The sequence below is a fragment of the Podarcis vaucheri genome (assembly GCF_965113315.1).
Source record: "Podarcis vaucheri genome assembly, chromosome: 1".
NCBI lineage: Eukaryota > Metazoa > Chordata > Lepidosauria > Squamata > Lacertidae > Podarcis > Podarcis vaucheri.
In genome coordinates, this window is record NC_138759.1 from 136,891,270 (window position 1) to 136,914,339 (window position 23,070).

At 44.8% G+C, this 23,070-nt stretch overlaps 1 protein-coding gene across 1 annotated transcript in view; it reads left to right on the plus strand.

Annotated features, from left to right (window-relative positions):
- The first annotated feature begins 5,883 nt into the window (after positions 1-5,883).
- The window catches only part of ABCA12 (ATP binding cassette subfamily A member 12), a 138,821-nt gene continuing 121,634 nt past the window's right edge, over positions 5,884-23,070 (plus strand). The window contains exons 1-2 of the mRNA XM_082219734.1: positions 5,884-6,158; positions 16,290-16,383. Of these exons, the coding sequence (XP_082075860.1) occupies positions 6,090-6,158; positions 16,290-16,383 (163 nt within the window). The 5' untranslated portion in view covers positions 5,884-6,089. The remainder of the gene's footprint in view (positions 6,159-16,289; positions 16,384-23,070) is intronic.

Genomic DNA, 23,070 nt, shown 5'->3' on the forward strand with positions numbered 1-23,070 from the left:
GGTGCTAAAATTTATTTAGATCCCAATTACTGCTTTGAAAAGCATATATACTCAGTCTATAATCTTGTAGTATTGCTATCATGTGTTCTGTTCTTCAAGGATAGACTACTTTAAAGCTTCTAAATAGATACAGGCAGGTTCTTTGTGTTGGTAACAGCCAAACTATTGTCATATAATTTAGGAGGACTGATTCTTCCTGAATTAGTCCAATACTTGCACACCTTCTTTTTCTGGGGGTTGTCTATAAGGGATGACAAACTAGCAGTGCACCCCATTTGCAGAGTGGCTTTTCGTTTGCTCAGTGACATTTTCATTTCCTCCCCCCCCAGTCCCCCCCCCTCAGTCTGATGCAGAGGTGGACACAGGAGGGAGGAGATGAAAGTTCTGTTGTATCAAAAGGCATAACATTGGATATTGCCCAGTATCATAATACTGTATACTGTTGTGAGTTTGAAGGGGGGGGGTGTACGCGTGCCAGACTCCTCTAATCTCTGGATCCAGCAAGTGTTGAAAGCGACTAAAGCCTTCTAGTTCAAGAAGGTGGCCAATCTAGCTTCCTGGTGAGGTGATGGGGGATTAAGGGGCTCAGTGTGGGGTGGCAAATGGGTGAGGCCCCCTCCCTCAACAGATAAAGCCAGTGCTGAGAGCAGAGTTGACAGTGATGTGAGCAAGCAGGGGAGAGAGCCATGCTGGATCTCTGTTTGGATCCAAAGCTATGGCTATGGGAGAAACGAGACCCTTTGAGAGGTGTTAATGCTGTGAAGCCCTCCATCGTAGGCTGATAGAATCATAACATTGTAGAGTTGGAAGGGACCCTGAGGGTCATCTAGTCCAGCCCCTGCAATTCAGGCATCTCATAATACATGACAGATGGCCATCCAACTTCTCCAATCAAGGAGGGTCCACCACCTCCCAAGGGAGTCCTTTCCACTGTTGAACAGCTCTTACTGTTCTCCCTGATATTTACCTGCAATCTGCTCCTTGGTTCAAGCGTCCTGCCCTTTGGAGCAGAAGAAGGCAAGCTTGGTCCATCTTCCATGTGATAGCCATTGAGATATCTCCTCACAGTCTTCTTTTACCCAGGCTAAACATACCCAACTCTGGCTTAAGGACAACTTTTACAAATAGGAGACATTTGCTATAAGAATTCAAAATTTCTGCTTTGTTAGTCACTTCAGTAAAAATATGGCTTTAGTGATTAACTGCATTCTACTAAGATCCAGAAAAAACATGTCAGAAGTGCTGTTTGATGTTTTCATTGGTATCTATCTATACATACACATTCCCAAGTGAGAGAGAAAGAAAGTTGTATAGATATGTAAATAAGCCATATATCATGAAGACACCACAGTCTCTGCTGTGCCTCATTCCCAAAGGAAACCTGAATGCTGGGTGGGTGCCTGGAACCCTTGGTATTTCACACTGCTCAGAAATTGGGATGGCATGCACCAATACCAAAAGTGGTGCGATGGCTGGCCAAAAGGCTTTCTTATTTCAGTGCTTGCCCTTGGGTAACATTTCCCTTCTCACCTGCCTTTACTTTCCTTTCATCTATTTTCTAATATCATTTGAATTAGCTGCAGTTTGCAGAGTCAGTACAATTTTTTCAAAAGTAAGTTGAAGGCAACTGCTCCTTTTGCTGCTGGCTGAATGCTTTGCATGCTGAGACTGGTTTCATTTCTTCTGCAGGTGAGACCAAATGGCAGCCAAGCGCTTTCCATGTCTGCTACTTTGCATCTAATTTCAAAAGATACTCCTTTGCATTTTCTTTCATCGTTTATACTCTATATAAATAGCTTTTTAGGGTGTTTTCACAATGGACACCAAGATTGGCTGTTCAGTCTGGAATTGGGTGACTTGTGAAGGTGGCTAAAGTTGAATGGAAAAGCAGTGAGTTTTGTCTATTAGCCGTTTATATAAAGAATTTGCATGTGCATCACACAGCTGTATGGCACTCAGCCTGTGTTTGAAAAGCCTTGTGTAATTTCATATAGTTCATTCAGCAGGCAACCTTGGGTCGAAAGAGCTGGCATTCTGCAGAACTTGCCTGCATCTTGCTCTGCTCACATGAAAGAGGTGCAGGGCACTTCTCAGAAGCTGAGCAGACTTTGCTGATGTCTGATGGCAGAGATCCAACGGGCTGCTTCATAAGCCCAGCAGCAACTGTACAAGCACTCTGGAGTACAGCAATCCATAGATCTCCTAGAGTTTCTCAAGGAATGCTGTTGTTTAATGCATTTCCCCTCAAACCAGCTTACTTACAATCTGAAAATGTGAGGCACATTTATATTGCAATTAAACTGAGTTGTGCTCATTTCAGACAGTTATTAGTTTTATTATGGAATACAGTCTCTGTTGTTCAAGATGTATTTCATTTTATTTGCCTTGGAACAACTGTGAGTTCTGTTTCTGCTCCTAAGATGATTACACCTGTTCTCTTGCTGTTTTGGTTGCTTACAGTATGCTTTTCTCACTCTCTTCTTTTGCCTGGCGGAGTGGAAGAGCCGAGCAAGTTTTATTCTGCTATCACAATGCCATTTTCTTCTCCTTCTTCTCCTTCTTCTTCTCCTCCTCCTCCTCCTCCTCCTCCTCCTTCTTCTTCTCTTCTTCTGGGGTCACCCACACTTTCTATTCTTCCACTGCTTTCCCCACCCCCAGGGAAAATCACTCTTTACTGCCGGATTGAGCCCTAAAGAGCAGGTTTTCCCCGAGAAAGGAGTGGGGTGAGACCAAACTGAGAACCACCTGCAGCCCTGCTTTCTAGGTAGAGGACCAGGGGAAGTGTGGATGAGCCCAGTGTCTCCTTCTTGTGCCTCTTCTTCTTCTTTAGTTCTATGCTGGACAATTGCTGTTCCCTGCAAATATTTATTTGACCGTTACTTATATACATCCTGCCCCTTTGTTTGCTTTTCTGATTTTGAGGTTTGTCATTCAACTTTCTTGGCATCTTCTTCAACTGATTTATTACTTGGTGGTTTTCATTTACATATTGATCAAACTTCCAATTGTAACACTTTTCTTCTGTTGGGCTCTTGCTCTTTTTCTTTCTGTTTCTCCTCATTCTGTTAATTATTATTTTATTGCATTATTCTCTTATGTTATTGAATGTTGCCTAGACTTTTTCTGTTGACCTCATTTGATATCATTTCCTTTCTTCTTCACCTGCTCTTTCTAAGCCATTTTATGATTTCCAGTCCTTGTAACTGGATTCCTCCTTTTTTTTTTGGCTCTCTTGTCTTCTCTGTTTTGCTTGAAGTTTATTTGGCATCTTAAGCAGTTGGGGATGCAGGTGGTGCTGTGGTCTAAACCACTGAGCCTCTTTGGGCTTGCTGATCAGAAGGTCGGCAGTTCAAATCCCCTCGACGGAGTGAGCTCCCGTTGCTCTGTCCCAGCTCCTGCCAACATAGCAGTTCAAAAGCACTCCAGTGCAAGTATATAAATAGGTACGGCTGCGGTGGTGAGGTAAACAGTGTTTCTGTATACTCTGGTTTCTGTCACGGTATCCCATTGTGCCAGAAGCGGTTTAGTCCTGCTGGCCACATGACCACATGCTGTCTGTGGACAAATGCCAGCTCCCTTGGCCTGAAAGCGAGATGAGTGCTGCAACCCCATAAACACCTTTGACTGGACTTATCCATCCAGGGGTCCTTTACCTTTTTACCTAGCCCAATATATTAGAATTTGGGAGATTCAGTGGTTGAAGTAGCCAAGCCACATTCTTGGTGAGTTAAGGAGCCTAAGCAGGGTCATTAGTATAACAAAAGGAAGTAGCTTTGTGCCAGAGGGCAAATGGGTGGGCATGGCTGGTAGGGAGAAGGACAATAGGTATAGTTGAGTTGTGTGAGCTGGGCTAGAAGTAGGCAGAAGACAGTGAGTGAGAGCCATGCTTGATTTCTGCTGAAATCCAAGGCTATGGTTATGAGGGAAGCAAGGCCCTCTCGGTGTGTTAATGCTGTGAACCCCTCCATCGTAGGCTCATGTTGTATATATGTGTAAATAAACCATATATCATAATCTGTTGTGTCTTATTTTGATGGAAACATGAACCCTGAGTAAGTGCCTATAACCCCAGGAAGCTTACACTGCTTGGAGATTGATGTGGAAGGCAACAGTACCATCCAATAACATTTTTGGGCTAAAGCATACTTTGGACATAAATAGCCTCTGCATGCTATTTGCATCTCATAAGTTTATAAGGAGTTGTTGCAGTGGTGCCAGATTCAAAACCACTTTCAAAGCCAACATGACTAACTTGGGCCTTTTAAATTTAAGGAAAGGGGAGCAGCAAATTGCACTTGGATGTTCAAATAGAGCAGTGTTTCTCAAACTTGGGTCTCCAGCAGTTTTTGAACTACAACTAACATCATTCCTAGCTAGCAAGGTCAGGGATGATGGGAATTGTAGTCCAAAAACAGCTGGAGACCCAAGTTTGGGAAACACTGAACTAAAGCTTCCAACCTTACAAAGGGATTCAAACGCAGAGCTGTCATCTTCCCTTTATTGATGAGATCCTCTTTGAAGTTCATGTAGATCTTGAACCAGAATGACAATGTTTTGGTATTAAGATGTGGCCCTGAGAACACTTTCAGATCCATGCTTGTTTCTTCTTTGTCCTACAACCAATCAGCTACCTACCTCTGTTTAATCATTAGCATAATTCAACTGTGGAGAGGAAATTAATTAATGTTGAAGTAGTGTTATTGACCTAATGTCATACTCTTATAGCCAACCTACATTAATTTAACAAAATTAATCAATTCAACAGTAAATTAAATTTACTTGCCACACTCCATTCAGGACAAAATATGTTGTATGAATGAAGAGTGCAAAGACTCGAAGAATTAAAAGAAAAAAATTGCAGTGCCTATATCCTTTGAAAGGAAGCTCTGAGAAATTGCGCCAGCACGACACTCCCACAGTGTGTTGCAAAGTTACCACGCCATCCTCCACCCCTGCGTGGTCTCTCCACTTGGAACATTCGTGGCTTGGTGAAATTAATATAATTGATTGGCAACTGTGTTACCACAGTAACTTATGACTAAGGCACACATTCAGGGCTTGGCCACACTTACCTTTGCTCTGTGCCATAGGAGTAGCCAGGATTTTTGTTGGGGGGGGGCAGAACCTCAGTTTTATATTGATTTGTATTGCTTTTGATTGATTCCCCTCTGCCCCCCCCCCCGGCTACGCCCATGCTCTGTGCTTTCCAGGCTCAGATCTGCGCTTTAAAGCTCCATGTCCGAGGGCTCTTTCCTTTACCCCAGAGCTTTCCCTGCAAAAACAGCAACTCAGGTTTCCCACGGAGTGCTCTGATTTAGCAGTAAAGAGCAGGTTTTCACAGAAAAAGCTCTGGAGAAAAAGAGCGCACACACTTGGACATGGAGCTTTAAAGCGCAGGCCATGCCTGGAAGGTGTGGAGGAAAGGTAAAGGTGGGAAAACCCTCTGTCTTAATGATTAAGAAGGAGCTGAAACTATCCTAGCATCTATTCACACACATCCCTAGGAAGGGCCACCACAGTTGTTTTTGTTTTAAGACAAAAGTTAGAGTCCCTGTTCTCTTTTACAGCACTCCCTGCCACATTTATGTGCATAGGAAAGCAGGCAAAAGAGTGAGACTGGCCACACTGGCTTGTCAAGCTGGTTCCTGGCTCCTTTTCTTTTATGACTTATCTTCTGCAGGCAATATGTGTAGGTGGAAGGGAGTTCCTAATTGGGGAAAAGGTGTGCTGCTTATATCCCAGCAGAAGCATCTTGGAATGCCACCCATTTTTTTATCACACAGGTACTGGAGGCAGCTCAAAGAGAGGGAGACAATATTATAATTAACTCAAGATTGTACTGGCTGGTGCTGCTCCCATTCCTTCCTCATTGGAGGAATAACCTGTTGCATTTGCTAGGAGCTATTGCAGAAGGAACGGCAACTGTGTGCACAGAGCAGTGACAGGTTGATGAGCAAGCTCCTGAGAGCTATGCTGCGCAGAGAAAGGTCACATTCAGAGTGGTGGGCCACCGCAGCATAAGCTTTTGGACACCTCAAGGAGGGGAGAGAGACGACTGAACCAGTTGGCTTTGGGGGGAAATTCCACGGATGGCTTCACTATTCCAGCACCTGCGGGTGCTGCTGTGGAAGAACTGGCTGGGCATCAAACGGCAAAAAGTAAGTATTTAAGAAATAAGAATAAAATGAGAGAAAACCTTGTATTCTTTGCAGGTTCAGACTGAGAAATGGCTTGTGACACTGACCAAAAAAATAAAAAATAAAAATTAAGGTGGAAGATATTTGCTGGTGGAAGAGCCCTGAGTAGGAATGTGGAGGTGTTACATTTTAGATCACGTTCAAAGGTGTGTTGCCTCAGAACAGAAGCAAAGTCGCAGTTGCCTTTATTTGGCCTGCTCAAATTTCTGTTGACTTTTTGTTCCTTAGTGGGGATACTTGAGTGGTCTGGTCTACATGTGTAGCAGAATGAGGTGGCAGTGAGTTGAAGGGTTGGAAAGGGCTGCTCGACTGTAGGCTGCAGGTGGCGGGTCACGCTTAGGAATGCTCACGTTTGTTAAAAATACCCTTTGCAAAGAGAAAACTAGCAGAGCAGCCAAAGGTCTGGGCTGGAGTCTCGCTTCAGTAGACTGCTTGCCCTTTAAAAATGTAGAAGAATAGTCAAAGATTACTTGCAGTCAGAAGCGATACCGACCATTCTACCTCCTGGGAATTATGCCACCATATCCCATCTCTTTCTGCTGTGTGTGTGCAGAAGTCGACCAGGCTTGCCATGCTCCTTACGCATGAGCCAAATGCTTGTTGAGGCTGAAAAAGGAGCAGCGCTTACCTACAACCTCAGCTGGAGGGAAAGTTACAAAAGGAAGAAAAAAACACCCTGAGGAATCAAGGGGGTCTGCCTTTCATTGGTTCATGACTTTTTAGCTTCCACTGCACCTGTTTCATGGGTATACCTATTTAGTGCTGTACTTATTTAGGACTGTACCTGTGCATCTACTTTCTGAGCAGGAGCTGCCATGGACTGATTTTAGGAAAATTACTTCATAGCTATACAAATTGGGCTGCCAGGATTATGCAAAACTTTCTCCGTAATTTCCCTCAAGAAACTTGGCAGTTTGTGAGCATTTGTATCATACAATGTGATGACAACTAAGCATTAAAATCTACTTCCTGGGTGGTAGTTTAATGTAGTGAGATATGTTAAAATTTAAAACCATTTCAGCAGGTATCCGTCTGCTTTTTTTTATGTTGGGAGAAGGCTAGGAGACTTTCAGCTCCATATTCCCTGATTTTCATCCAATGAACACTGCCATTTTTATTTAAAATCAGGGTATCTTTCTCCCCTGTCAAATGTTGATGTGTATCACAGTCCATTCACAAAACTTTCCCCTCAGCACTCTGCCATCTGAAGGCTTAAAAAAAACCCTCTCTTCTATAATCCCCCCCTCTGGATTGTTGCTCAACAGAGCTACTGCTTGTGATATTTGTTGGTCCTAATGTTGCCCCTTAAATATGTGGCAGTCGGTTATATCGAAGAGTCTTTCATCTGCCGTGGTTTGACTGCATCAGCTCTACCCTTTGGGGATTCTGACTCAATGGGACAGATACAATGAGCAGGCAGGTGGAGGTGTGTGCCAAGGCAGGAATTCTGAGAGCTGCCTTTTCTTTTTCCTCTTCCCCACCCCACCCCGGCTTCAGCCGGCTAGATGCCTCTGGGGAGATAAGCCAATGTGAATTACACCAAACTCCATTCAAGGGTGGGGCTGCTGGTGGCTGGCAGAGGGAAGGCAAGCCTTTAAAATAGAGTTTGAGTTACACCACCACCTTTGGGTGGGTGGGCAGGACAGCTCATCTCTCAGACATCTGACATCACAATGACATCAGGATTAACAGGTGGATTGTCCCGCCCACCTGTCAAACAGTGTTGAACTGTTGAACAGTGTTCTGGCCTGGTGGACAAAAAGGTCTCCCCACCCCTCTTCTCTATGGACCACCTTCTTCCACATGTTCCTTTCTGAATGCTCAGTCCATCACCTGAGCTCCAGATTCCTGGGCTGTCCAAGGAATAAAACTTACTATTGCCACCTTGGTAACAATACACCATTTGGAATGATGCCCTCATGGTTGAGATTCATGAAGACATGATAGTTTATGGCTTGTTTAATAATATATTTATTTCATAAAATTTAGATACCACATGACTGTAGAAAGAAACCTCAAACTGGTTTATAAAAAAGGCAACACAATAAAATTGTTACTTAAAAAGTTAAAGCTGTAATTTAAAACATACAGGAAGTTAAAACCACAATAGAATAGATGGAAACAAACTTTCTAAGCCTCTGGGTAGGTTTGCCCAAATAAGAATGTCTTCATCAGGCACCAAAAAGAATACAGTGCCTGCCTGATATCAATAGGCAGGGGGAACCAAAGTGTTGATGCTGCCACATGAAACCATTGAATACTTACAGATGCAGAATGGGCACTATGTCCATTGACTGAGGAGGTCGACTGGGCACGTGGGGTAAGGCAATGTTGTAGGTAAACTGGTCCCAAGTTGTTAAGAGCTTGGCAGCAAATCAGTAACCAGTGCAGAAGGCTGTCAGCTGAAGAATTTTTACTGTTGTGATTATGTTTCCTTTGGGGTTTTTTTTGCCTTCATTTGTTGCTTTGTTGGCTTTTGGTTATATGAATTGCTGCTTTTGTTGATTTTTTAAAAATAAAAAATAATGGCTGTTTCATGCATTTTGTGGATTTGATTTGATTATATTTCTTTAAGCCACTTTGAACTTCTTTTGGGTAAGGGGCATACAAGTCTGCACATGCACAGGCCTTGTTCTGTGCCCAATAAGTGCAGGGTGCCCTTTCCTGGCTGTTGTGGCCCATAGACTGAGCAAAATACTGGGCAAGGTTTTGCCTAGTATCCTCTCTGAACAATGTCCCATGAGACCTTGCAAAGCTTATATACTGTAAGACTGCTTCCCCTGGAGCTCAGAGCTTCACTCCCATGCACCCCTGGGTTAGAGAACCTTCACTGAGCAATTGCATTGCACAGGGTCAACACAGTATAGGGGCCCCCCATAAGGGGTCTGAGGGGAGGATTGACCATGGCACCCCCAAGTTTGGGTTGGGGTATCTGCCTGGTTGGAATCTGCACCCTGTTTGCCCAGAGAAACCTTATTGCTTGGCTTGCACCACGGCAAGGTTCAACACTGGCCAACTCCCGTGGAACAGGTTTGGGATGGTCTAAACCTGGTGGACCCATTCCTTCAATGTGGGGCTTATGGAATGATGAACTAATCCAGGACCCCATGCCATGCCAACCCTTACCCTGCTGCCTTCTGTCAATAAATATTTGGCCTGATTTCATCCTAGTTATTTTGCTGGTCTCATGGGTCACATAATGCGTTTGCCTGGGCAATTGGAATATTTTGGTTTTTGAATCAGAGGCTTCTTTCAGTGTCTATATAAAAAGGTCCCAAGGCCCATCTGAGTCATTTTTTGAGCAATTTCAGACTTGAGACTTGGCTAGCCTTTGAGCCTTCCCACTATTTATATAAATATGGAATAATTGCTGATGGAGAAGAGAGGCATTTGTAATGGTAATGACCATTCTAGCTAGTGTAGGCTTTATGCTTCCGTTACAAAACCATTTGATGGGGGAGCTGCTTTAAGCCTCATGCAAAAACACCCTGTGACACAGAGATCGAAATATAACACAGTGCAAGAAGCAGGGATTTGTGTATGTTTGGATACCATCGAGTGCCTTTTTGAAACAAGATGGCAGACTGAACCTTTCAGAACTGTACTGATTTCAACCATTGATTTCACAGCAGCACTTAACTTTTTGTTTCTTAGAATTCCTCCCCCCCCCAATTTTTTTTATTGATTTTCACAAAATTATAGACACACTAACAACTAAACAGACAAACAAAAATCAAACCTTATTAAAACTAATCTTATTAACATTGTTAAGTGACTACCTCGTATCCTCCTGGTTGGGTTTCAATGCATATCATTTTAACGGTTTTCCAAATCAAAATTCTTATATACTTAACTTGATCACTTAACATCATTCTTTTTCCCCAATTCAGCATTAAACATGTTAATTCATCATATTACTTATTTAAATCCTAAGCTTAACTGGCAATTGCAAGCTTTTCCCAATTAATTTAACTTAACGTATTTAACTAAATAATCATTCGATTTCGACCATTCTTCCTGGTACTCCTCCTCCTTCTGGTCGCAGACTCTTCCGGTCAGGTCGGCCAGCTCCGAAAAGTCCATCATCTTCATCTGCCATTCTTCCACAGTTGGTATTTCTTGTGTTTTCCACTTCTTAGCTAGTAAAATTCAAGCAGCAGTAGTGGCATGCAAAAATATTTTAACATCTTTCTTGGGCAATTCCAAACCTGTTATTCCAAGAAGAAAGGCCTCTGGTTTCTTAATAAATGTACATTTCAACATTTTTTTCAATTCATTATAAATCTTCTCCCAGAAGTCTTTCACCTTGGGGCAGGTCCACCACATGTGATAGAAAGTACCTTCCTTTTCTTTACATTTCCAACAAAGATTATCACAGTTATGATAAATCTTTGCTAGTTTGACAGGGGTCAAATACTATCTATACATCATTTTCATTATATTTTCCTTTAACATTGTACATGCAGTGAACTTAACCCCTTTCTTCCATAATCTTTCCCAATCCTCAAACATTATGTTATATCCTACATCTCTTGCCCAATCTATTATCACTGATTTAACTTGCTCATCCTTTGTATGCCACTCCAACAATAACTTATACATTTTAGACAGATTTTTAACTTTAGAATCCAACAACTCTCACTCCAACTGTTTCTTAGAATTCCTGAGCAGTGTCAGGTATGAGTCTGCTAAGGGTGTAATAAAGTAAAAATCACCAGATCTTCAGTTACTGCATAAATAAGTATCCTTTTTAAGATTTATAAAATCACTCATTGCTATGCCCACTAATTCTTACTACAGTGGTACCTCGGGTTGCATACGCTTCAGGTTACATACGCTTCAGGTTACAGACTCTGCTAACCCAGAAAAATTACCTCGGGTTAAGAACTTTGCTTCAGGATGAGAATAGAAATAGTGGCAGCGCAGCAGCAGCAGGAGGCCCCATTATCTAAAGTGGTGCTTCAGGTTAAGAACAGTTTCAGGTTAAGAACGGACCTCTGGAATGAATTAAGTATGTAACCAGAGGTACCACTGTACCTGCTTTCAGATTTGATACTCATTCTAATTTGTAGCAGAAAATCATTTGCTTGGTATAGGGATGAGGAACCTGTGGCTCTCTAGATATTGCGGAACTCTAACTCTCCTTGCTGCCATTCAGTAAGTTACTGGCTGGGGATGGTGGGAGTTGTAGAAGAGTCGCATGCCTGGGGACATTGGGTGGAATTTGTGTGCATTCCCCAGCCCCCTTCCATGTTTTAAGCCCTTGCGCCTTCAGGTGAACATCAGAACAGGGCTGCTGTGTCACATGTAAAACTAGAGTCCCCGAAACATCAGCATATGTACTTTTATATGGCAACTTTTACTTTAACATTATGCTTCATCTTACTGTCTTCATGATCTCAGTAAGTTGGGTGGAAAAAGATTGCAGTCTATGCTCCAGCAGCTGCAGTGCCGCTGCCCAATCTAATCGTCAGCCATGCCTGCCAGCTGTTTCGCACACCTGTTTGTTGGCCTTTGTATGCCATGTCTGCTCCGCTATCCAGTGGGGTGGGGGCTGGGGAAGTGGGTCTGTAGCAGTGTTGTTATTGATTTTATAAGGCTGCAGTTTCCTGCAAGCCACCCTGATTGCATCATCTAGCCAATCAAGCGAATCTAGAGCTGTTTCTATGATTTAAGCTATCACAGAGAGCAGAAAAATTCTCTGTATGGGTAGTCTCAGCACTACGCTGCTATTCTGCCCCCTCGCAAACCACATCCATATTGCAACTTTTATATAATTCACCACTTTCCGAATAGTTTACTGGGGCACTGAGACAAAGTCCCATATATTACTGAGCAAGTGATTGATTGGTTATTCATTTGTGCTGTGTGTTTCAATCAAAATGGGTCCTATGACCATAATGAAGACGTTTATTATTTTCCTTAGAATACCTGTGCCTTAAAACATTTTCCATGTTTTTTAATTTGTTGATTTCCCCTTCCCTGAGCATGTATGACATGATAAACCAATAAAAGAGTAAAATGTAGAGTTGCTTGAGCATAAAGCAACATCTGAACTATGGGGAGGTTCCTCCGCAAGTGAAACAACATGCTTTCTAGCCAATGGACAAGCGGAAATGTGGACAAGTTCCTAATGGCACATTTTGCTGCAACTGGTCAACAAAGGGCAACTGGGATGGTCAAGGAAGTTAACAGCCCAGTTGTTCAAGCTCCAGCCAGGGAGTCAAATTCCCTCTTCCCTCCCTTTGGCTGTCTTTCAGAGCGGGCATGAAAAAAACACCCGAAAGGCTGTCACATTTTCAGTGGAGACAAAAGGGTTCCCATAAACCTCCCTCCCACCCTGCTTTGTTTAACTCAGTACCAGAAAGACTGGGGTGGACTGGGGTGGAATTCCTGAGTTAGACTGGGTTGCTATGTATAAAGTTGGGTGCCTCCCCACCCCCTGCCAAACTCTATGGGGTTCCAGGCACTCACCCAGGGTCTGTATTCCTGTGGAGAATTGAGACACAGTGGAGACTGTCATAGCTTTAAGAAATATGGTTTATTCACCTATTTACACCTTCATTCTGCATGAAGGGAGTCCAGATCTTACAGCATGAGGAGCTTGTCCCCCACAGCAGCACAGCCAACCAGCCTTCAGCCAACCTGCCCAAGATGAATCCCAGTCTTTATTCTTCCTTCTTCTTCCCATAACACCCTTCTAAAAACTCTCTTTTTACCTCATACCCAGTTACCCTGCCAACCTCCCAAAGCCCCAGTGTCTGTTCACACCTCCAGGCAAGAGGAAGGACAGTTTTATTGCATTGGCAATGGCTCCCAATGGCCCTGTAATGTTTCTTAATGGCCCTAGCTTGGCCAAGTCATTTTGCATAGAGTAACCCAGGAATTCCTCTGCAGCTTATACCGTATTTTTCGCTCTATAACACGCACCTGACCATAACACGCACGTAGTTTTTAGAGGAGGAAAATCCTTAGGCATGCCACCCATAGGCATTCCCTCCATAACACGCACAGACATTTCCCCTTACTTTCTAGGAGGAAAAAAGTGAGTGTTATGGTGCAAAAAATACGGTATTTCCCCCCTTCACATACCAGCTAATCGAAATCCTATCATTTATTAATTTCTAATGTTTTTTTTTGGGGGGGTCCCCTTCCAAATCTATAACATGTTCTGTCATGTCAAAGTCTGGTAGATTCTTTGAAACAAAAGAAATCTCTTGGCTGATTTGTTGTTTTTGTAAATTAAGGCCTGATTGTACAATATATTTCACTACTTTCTTTCCTGATGGGTGAAGTTCATTTATCTCCTAATTGGAAACTCATCTGGTATCCAAAGAAACAAAAAGTAACTTCTGGTTTGTACAGGGTCCCAGAGATCCATGAGTTTCCAGTTCACACAATTCAGTTAGCCCATTGCATGGAGAAAGCTAAAACTATCACTAGGATGATTTCCCATAATTCCCTTGGCCTTCCCTCAATATATGGCCTATGGCAGGCATAGGCAAACTTGGGCCCTCCAGATGTTTGGGACTACCATTCCCATAATCCCTAGCTAACAGGACCAGTGGTCAGGGATGATGGGAATTGCAGTCCCAAACACCTAGAGGGCCAGAGTTCGTCTATGTGGCATGCCTGGCTCAAGTTTTAACTGCTTTAGAAACAAGGATATTTTCAAGCTCCCAGTTTCCAGTGTACATCTAGTTTTATAGATCCTAAAATCTTGTAAAATTTTAGAAAACCACCTGAGAAGCAAAGGATTGGAATAAAGTGTACCCAACCAAAGGAAAGAGACAGCTAAGACACATTTGGGAACTAATATACAAGCTGTAATTAGCTGTGATATGAGCTTGAGCTTTGAGCTGGAGACTCATGGTTTATTGCTTCAACACATAAGTGAAGTATGAGTAGTACCAGCTAGCAGCCACCTACATTTGCAATATGGGGCAGTAATAATGCTGTTCTACTTTACACGGATATTGTAAAAATAACTGAGAAAATGTGCACAAAGTTATTTTACTGTGAAGATGCACGGTTTAAATATTATTGTTGTTGCCATGATAAGTATGGAAGAAAAGGGTGTTTTTGATCCATTGCAAGTGAATTGAAGCGGCTTCAGTGGCTGCTCCAGCTACTATTTCCAGGAGCTTCCACTTCTTTTTCTATGAATGTTGCTTAACAGTTCTATATCATTTTCAGAGACATTTTTCTGCCTATATAAAATCAGTTTGCATTGCTTGTAGGTCCCTGTGATAAAAAAAAGAGGCCCAAGAGTTGATTTGCCATGTGCTGGTGTAAATTAAATAAGAATTACTTGCAGGCTGTGTAGCAATATAAGAAAATATGGGATTTTCACTGATCCTCTAACTGTTCAATTAGAATAATATCTCAAAAACTATTATAGAATTAGTTTAAAATTTACCAGTGCTTTCAAGGATTGAGACTCCCTGGGGAACCTTCTATGAAAGCCTGGCTTATTTGAGCCTAGAATGAACTTAGTTCACTTATTTATTTTATTATTTGATTTATATACTGCCTTTCATCACAAGCTCTTGGGGCGGTTCACAGAATAAAATACAAGGTAGTAAAGGTAAAGGTACCCCTGCCCGTACGGGCCAGTCGTGTCTGAATCTAGGGTTGTGCGCCCATCTCACTTAAGAGGCTAGGGGCCAGTGCTGTCCGGAGACACTTCCGGGTCACGTGGCCAGCATGACGAAGCTGCTCTGGCGAGCCAGCGCAGCACACGGAACGCCGTTTACCTTCCCACTATAAAGCGGTACCTATTTATCTACTTGCACTTAAGGGTGCTTTCGAACTGCTAGGTGGGCAGGAGCTGGGACCGAAAGATGGGAGCTCACCCCACTGCAGGGATTCGAACCGCCGACCATGCAATTGGCAAGCCCTAGGCACTGAGGTTTTACCCACAGCGCCACCCGCGTCCCAAAATACAAGGTAAAACACAAGGAAATAGTTAAAAGAAAACCAACAAACAATAACCCCCCTCCTACAAGCACATTTAAAGGGCTGTAGAATATTAATCAGGCTGGTTGAAGAGGAACTAGGAATTTAGGAAGTTATGTTTTGCTGAGTCAGACCATTCAGGGCCAGCCCACCCAAGAGGCCTCAGGCAGCAGGATCCACAGGAGTAGCAGCTCCAGCCAGTGGTGGAGGAAGGGGGGCGGTGGAGGTGGTCTGCCCCGGGTGTCATCCCCGAGGGGGTTGACATCGCCCCCCCGCCCCCTGGGACTCCCACCGCTCACCATGGGTGGCATCCCCCTGGGACGTTCGCTGCAGGCACTGCCCTGGCTGCTGGAGCAGCTAGCTGCTCCTCTGGCTCCAGCTGCCAAGAAACGCAGTGCCTACTGCTGCTGCTGCTGTCGCTGCTGCATGCTCCTTGGAGACCCATCTGCCGCCTCCTTGGCAGCGCCTCCCCACCCTGCTTGCCACCTCTGCAGTGGCCTCTTGGCAAATAGGAAGCTCAGCTTGTCTCCCCCACTCCTATGGGGCTGCTGTCTGGGGTCTCCTGGGCTCTGCACCTGCCCAGTGTGACTCAGAACAGGCCCCTTTCAGCCCTGCAACAGCCTTTGACTCCACTTCAACCATCGGTGAAGGTTGCTTCGATTCCCCCCTTGTTCCTGATGTAGATCTTCACTCACCCCTTCTTCCCTTGTAGTGGCAGGGGGAGGCACCATTTTGTGGTTCGCCTCAGGTGCCCAAATTGCTTGGGCTGGCCGTGAGACTATCGGTCCAATTGGTCTAACCAAGTATGATCTACACTGGTGAGCAGTAGCCACTCAATGTTTCAGACAGAACTTTTTCTTTCAACCTGGAGATGCTTTCTATCTGAACCTGGGATTTCTCTCTGCAAGGCAGATTCCCCACCACTGAAGGCTAGGACAAGTATGACCACAAACAAATAAGGTTTCTAGTGATTATTGGTGAATGCATTGGATTCTGGTAGAAAGAGAATTGGAAAGCTGATATTTTATATATGTGTGTGAGTTGCTTTGTTAAACAGATTTTCCTTTTATGCTACTGACATACCCTTTTAACCATTTAACAAGGATTCACGCTGCCCCTGCTTCTCTCTCACAGGTTTGGTCACTCACATTAATTGCATGGCCTGTGTTTTTATTCATCCTTATGGCCATCATACGAACCAGATTTCCTCCAGAAGCCCAGCCAAACTGTGAGTAACTTGATCCCCCTTTAAAGATGGATATGGGTTTTGTATTGTTGTCGAAAAGGCTCAGGTCCTTTATGTCTAGAAGCTTTAGCTATTTGAAGATAACTATCATTTCTCCTCTCAATCTCCTCTTTTCTGGGCTAAACGTACTCTGGGAAGAAAAAGCTTTTAATAGTTTCTTAGATACCATTGTCCCAGAAGGGTGTTTTCTGTCTACTGCAACCTCTCCCCAATCTGCCTATTGTCAGCAAAGTCAGGTGCCCAATTTTGTGTGATGGTTTTGTCAATGGGGACTTTATGCACTGATTCTAAGCATAATTTGGGAAGCGTAGAGGTGCCACACCCTCTCCTTTTGGATGACACTGGCATGTGTGTGAAATCAAAAACGCTTAAGAGATAATCTGAATTTACTATATTCCAGGTCAGGTTGGTATAACCTGTTTGCTGGAATGTTTCTTAATACTTTCTTCAGCATCTCTCTTTCAATTTACGCTCACATAGAGCAAGCTATTTATTTTGCAGGCTCACCTAGAATTGTAGGAACAAGGAACAGTGCCTGTAGCAGCATGAAACTAGTTGAACAAGATCCTTCTCCTGTTAGCTAATAGTTTCTGGTCTCTGCATGATATTAAAAAAAGAAAAGAATTAGCAATTGTGCAATTCAATATTGAAGTAAAACACTATACCAGAATATTTTTCTAACTAATCCTACACTTAATCCAAACTGACAGTGTAGAACTTGGTCTCAATGGTCACTGCTGGACACTTCCAGCATTAGCTGCAGTTGGGGAGTTTAACAGGGACAAATAAACTGCATGGCTACAGTTCATCTTTAAGGGCTCAGAACCCACATTAGTCTGGCAATTTCCAGCTAATCACAGCCATGACAGGTTTGACATCTTCCAGAGCAGAGGAAGATGGTTATGCAGAGTGGAAGGTATCACCAAATTTTCCCATCTCCTTATTAGAAAGAATTGGACCATGGACTTCATTTCTTTGCTTACCAGAGATGGAGGGCTGGGTAATCTTAAAATAATAAACTGGGGGTAGTATAACTGCCCCATGGAAGGTGTCTAAATTTGATGGGGCAGGGATAGGAGCTACTTAATACTTTTACATTGGACATTTGTCTGCTAAAAACCCTACCCAGCTGCTTTGCTCCCTGGATGAGAAAAAAACTAGTGCAGACTTGGGACACTCCCAGGCAGGAGGTTATTGTGGAATCAGTGCTGCTCATGCAGTGACTTTTTTGCAGTGACTAAATGATGTTGTCACTGTTGTCACCAAAATGCCATTCTGCACTTCTTCTTTTTGGTATGTTTAATTCAGATGACGCCTTACTGTGGGGAATCCAATCAGGAGAAATAGCCATTGTATATCTTCGGTAACCACTAGTGTGGAAGCTCATTAGAACATTTTTGGAAGTGGGGTGGTGGTTTGTCATGTGTCTGCTGGTGTGTCAGTTGGCGGCGTCTCATGCAGTACCCTTACTTCCATTTGCTCCTCACCTGAGCATGATTTAGTCATTTCATCTCAGCAGCACCCAATAACACTCCTCTCCCAATTTCCACTGTTTGCTAGACGTTCGTATACCAACAACCCAGCTCAGCAGAGCTGGTCTCTCAAGATCTCCACACAGTAAAGTAGGGGATTACTTTGGAGACTGTAACTGCAGTATTCCTAATGTTTTTAGGCATGACCAGCCTCCCTGCCCTCCCCAAAACAAACAGAAATGGGTTGTGTTATGAAATAAGAAGGCATCTACATATTTTGGAGACCCCACATCTCTTACCTAGAGGGCCAGAGTCATTCATGTTGTCTATGCTTGCAGAAGATAGCCAGGTTACACCTGCTGTTTTTTTGCTCCAGGCAACTAAGCCTCAGCTTGGTATATTTCCCCTTCCACACCATCTAAATGGAGATTTTGGAGTCAATGTGTATTTTATATACATTCTACAAATGACAGAGTAGTGCTTCCCTTGCAACATTCACACATAAAATAGCCTGTGCATCAAAGCATCTTCCTACTAACTTGAGTTGCAGCTGTGCTTAGGACTTCCATCTCATTCTCCTAACTATACAGTGCCCTGTCAACACATTTCCACCGTATTGAACCTTGACATCTAGAGCTGCTTTGCACATTGTATTTTGCTCCCGACTTCTGTGGGCAAAAGCAGTAACATTCCAGTGGACAATTGTTAAAATGCATAATGTAATTCCTTAAGCTGATGCCTCTTCTTGCAATAAATAAATAATATGATCAACAATGGCATTTTAAACTGCATACCACTATTTGGTAAACTCTGCCACAACAGCAGTCCTCAATAGTGCAGCACTAGCCCATAAACATCAAGGGCAGAAGTAAGAGATTTTAGGTATGTTAAAAATAGAAAAGAAGACATGCAGTTTTTGTCCCAGTGAAATATGTCACTTTGAAAATAATTTCCTCAGAACTGATACTTATGTAAAACTCAAGCTGGTGATGTAATGTCTATTTTCACTGTGGGAAAATATCATTCCAGATACTTTATAAGAAGGAGAGTGGCTCAGAGCTGCCTCAACACTTTGCGTCTCCAGGGGCAAAGTACCCCCACCTCCATTCTCCTCTTCCTCCCCACTGTCACCAATACTTTCCCCTCTCCTTTCTCCCTGATCTGCTGTTGTGCCAGGGCTATCCATGCCACACTGAGGAAGGGGTCCTATCAGTGTACCACCGTCATTTTGCTGCGATGGTGGCAAAGCTTGTAAAGTTAAATTTTAACAGGATTTGCCTCTGTCATGGCTAAGGGGCAATGGCACAGGTAATCTCCAGGGTCTCCTCACCTACACTGCCTGACCCCCAGGAAGGGGCACAGATCCAAAATATGTTACCCACAGGAAGGGGCTCACCCTCAGGAAGGGGCACAGATGGGGGCACAATCCACTACCTATCCTGAACCTCTACCTGATGTGTGCATCAAGGTTTAAGCCCTGCGGTTCCAAAGTCTAATTTATGTAAGTTATTTTCAGGATATGTTCATTCAGAACTTTAAAGCACTCTGCTACTGGAATAATCAGCTCCTACCTATTATGTGCCAATCCCTGCCCTCCCCCACCCCCAACTCTGTATCGAGGAAACTCAAATTCGCTGTCAAATTTAGAATTATCATAGTTTATGTACTTTGTTGTGATGGGATGATTAGCTGCTTGTGCTTAAAATTGTGCTCCCTCAGAGTTTGTGCGGCTCCACAAACCTCTGTGTGTGACAGAGCTCCTCAGACATGTCTGCTCTAGTCACTAGTAGAGTCTGACAGTGGCTGCCTGCGGAAGCGCTTCCAGCAAAGAAGCTCCTTAACGGAAACGCGTCTCCTGGACTCACGACGTGGCAGCTTCCGGCGAAGCATGGGTCTCCCTATGGTTGCTTCTGACACCTCCCCGCTGTTTTCGCTGGACGTGTCTCTCACCCCTCCCTCTCCCCTGCTAGTTCCTGCCTTGGCTGCTGCGTCTCTCTCAGCATTCCTGAGATCCTCCTCCAGAGACCCCTCGCTCCCCCTGCTGGTCCCTGCTTTAGCTGCTGACTCCCTCCCAGCCTCTGGGAGCCCTACCACCTCCCTTTCCTCTGATGTCAGTTCCCTGACATCCACCTCCCCTCCAGGGCCCCCTTCCCCCCCGCCCCTACTCTCTCCTCTGGGCGGTGAGGAGCTAAAACCCCGAAAAGAATCCTCTTCATCTTCAGATGTCTCGAACATTTCCCTCCATCGGTCTTCGTTACGGCTCGCTGAATCCTCCTCCGCCTCGGAATCAGAGAACCCCTCCAACTCTTCTTCTTCGTCGGTGGTGGCAAAGTATTCCCTCCGGAACCTCGCCATTGGCTGAGGTTTACTAGGGAATCTCTGATGAAAAGTTTCTATCAAAACCTCGTCATCTACATCCTCTGCCATGACCCAGGTGTTTTCCGACTCCGGCTCCCCTTCCCACATTACCAAATACTCTACTTGATCTCCCTTCCACCTGGAATCGAGAATCTCCGCTACATGGTAGCTGTGTTCCTTTTCCTCCATAGCTGGTCCCCTATTGACCCTCCCTTCTCTGTCCCCTTTATACGGTGACAGCAACGACCTGTGGAACACTGGGTGCAGCTTCATGTGGTTCGGTAACCGGAGTCTGAAAGCCACTGGGTTGACCTGCTGCGTGACTTCAAATGGGCCCAGCCTTTTGGGTCTTAACTTCTTACAACCCCCTTTGAATGGTAACCCTTGAGTGGACAGCCACACCTGGTCCCCCACCCTAAGGCTTTCACCTTCCCTTCTGTTTTTGTCTGCCTGCCTCTTATATTCCTCCTTAGCCCTGTTTAAGTTAAGTTGGAGCTGGCGATGGATCGCTTCCATTTCTTCAACGAACTGTTCTGCAGCTGGAACGCTCCAGTTCTCCCCTTCCCCCCCTGGGAAGGCTCGGGGATGGCACCCGTGATTAGCCAAAAAGGGGCTCATCCCCGTGGACACGTTCTCTGCATTGTTGTAGGCAAATTCTGCCAACGCCAGCTTCTCCACCCAATCATTCTCTCTGTCATTCACATAACACCTCAAATATTGCTGGAGGACACCATTAGCTCTTTCCGCCTGCCCGTTGGTTTCTGGATGACGGGCAGTTGAGAAATTAACCTCTACATGCAGTAACCTCATGAGCTTCCTCCAGAACCTGGAAGTAAATTGTTTCCCTCGGTCAGAAACCACCCTCAAGGGGGCGCCATGCAACCTAAACACATTTTCTACAAACAATTTAGCGGTTTCTTCTGCTGTGACCGCATGTGAGCAGGCTATAAAGTGGGCCATCTTGGTTAACAGGTCTACCACAACCATGATGGCTGTTTTCCCTCTGGACCTTGGCAGATCAGTCATGAAATCTATTGCCACTGCTTCCCATGGTCTTTCAGGCGTGGGTAGTGGTTCTAATAAACCTGTCGGTGCCCGCCTCTCCCCCTTGGCTCGTTGGCATTGGTCACACCCTCTCACATACTCCCGCACATCTTCCCTGACCTTGGGCCACCAGAATTCCCTGGTAACCAGCCACATGGTTTTGTGTTGCCCAAAATGCCCTGCTGTGGGGCTATCGTGCAGTTCCTTGAGTACCTTTTCCCTCAATTCCCCTTCAGGTATATATAACGCTCCCTTGTAGTACAACGCCCCGTTTCTCTCCTCAAAACCCCCGGGTTTGTCTCCCTCCCTCCTGAGACCCCTGAGTTTGTCCTGGGCGTATTCATCCTGCACCGTTCCCTCTACCAGTTCCCTTTGCCCCACCAATGCCGCCCCACACACCCAGCGGTCCTCTGGAATGACATGGGTCTCTTCGGGTGCTCCCTCCCCCTCCAAATATTCAGGTTTGCGTGAGAGAGCGTCCGCCCTAACGTTCTCTGGGCCTGGCACGTAACAAATCTCAAAGTTAAATTTGGAGAACTCCTGGGCCCATCTCAACTGCCGTTGGTTGAGCACTCGCGCAGTTCTCCAATACTCTAGATTCTTATGGTCCGTGCACACTTGCACCTTATGTTGTGCCCCAATTAGCAGGTGCCTCCATCTCCGGAAAGCCTCATGAATAGCAAGAAGTTCCCGGTCGTACACCGTGTAGTTCCTCTCGGATTTGTTCAGCTTTCGCGAAAAGAAGGCACACGGTCGCCACTCTGACTCCTCCTTCCCCGGCTGCAGAAGAAGCACCGCCCCTATGGCTCTGTCAGATGCGTCTGTTTCGACCCTCAGCTTTTTTTGTAAATCCACATGCAGAAGTTGTTCTTCAGAGGCGAAGGCCCTTTTCAGTTCCTCAAACGCTCGCTCCGCCTCCACCGTCCAAACAAACTTCTTTTTACTGCTGAGACAGTCCGTGATGGGCGCCGTCAGGTGGGCGAAGTTTCGGATGAACTTACGATAAAAGTTTCCAAACCCTAGGAACCTCTGCACATCCTTCTTGGTTTTGGGTGTTTTCCATTCCAGCACTGCTTGAACCTTGCCGGGATCCATGGCCAACCCCTTGTCTGACAGGCGGTACCCCAGGAATTCCACCTCCTTGGTATGAAACTGACACTTCTCCAGTTTCACCCACAGCCTGTTGGCTTGCAGCCTGCTCAACACTTCTCTGACGTCTCTCACATGTTGCTCCTCATTCTCCGAGTACACCAACACATCATCTAGGAAGGCCACGCAATTCTTGTAGAGCAAAGGCCCCAGTACGTGGTTCATGAACGATTGAAAACACGCGGAGCCTGCTTGTAATCCAAAAGGCATCACGAGGTATTCAAATGCCCCCAAAGGGGTGAACATGGTGGTTTTCCATTCATCCCCTTTCCTTATACGTATCAGGTTGTACGCCCCCCTTAGGTCCAGCTTTGTAAAAATCTTTCCCTTCCGCACCCTGGTCAAAATATCATCAATCCTGGGCATAGGAAAAGCCGCCGGCTCTGTCACTGCATTTAACCGCCTGAAATCACATACAAGTCTCGGCTTGTCCGTGTGCTTTTTATCCACAAAAAACACTGGGCTACCCCCCGCTGCCTTGGACTCTCTGATGAAGCCTCTCTTCAGGTTCTTGTCAATGAACTCTCGCAACTCCTGCATTTCCCTGTCTGACATGGCATACAACTTGCCTACAGGAAACTGTGCTCCAGGGAGTAAATTGATCTGGCAATCAAAGGGCCTATGCGGGGGTAGTTGGTCAGCTTCC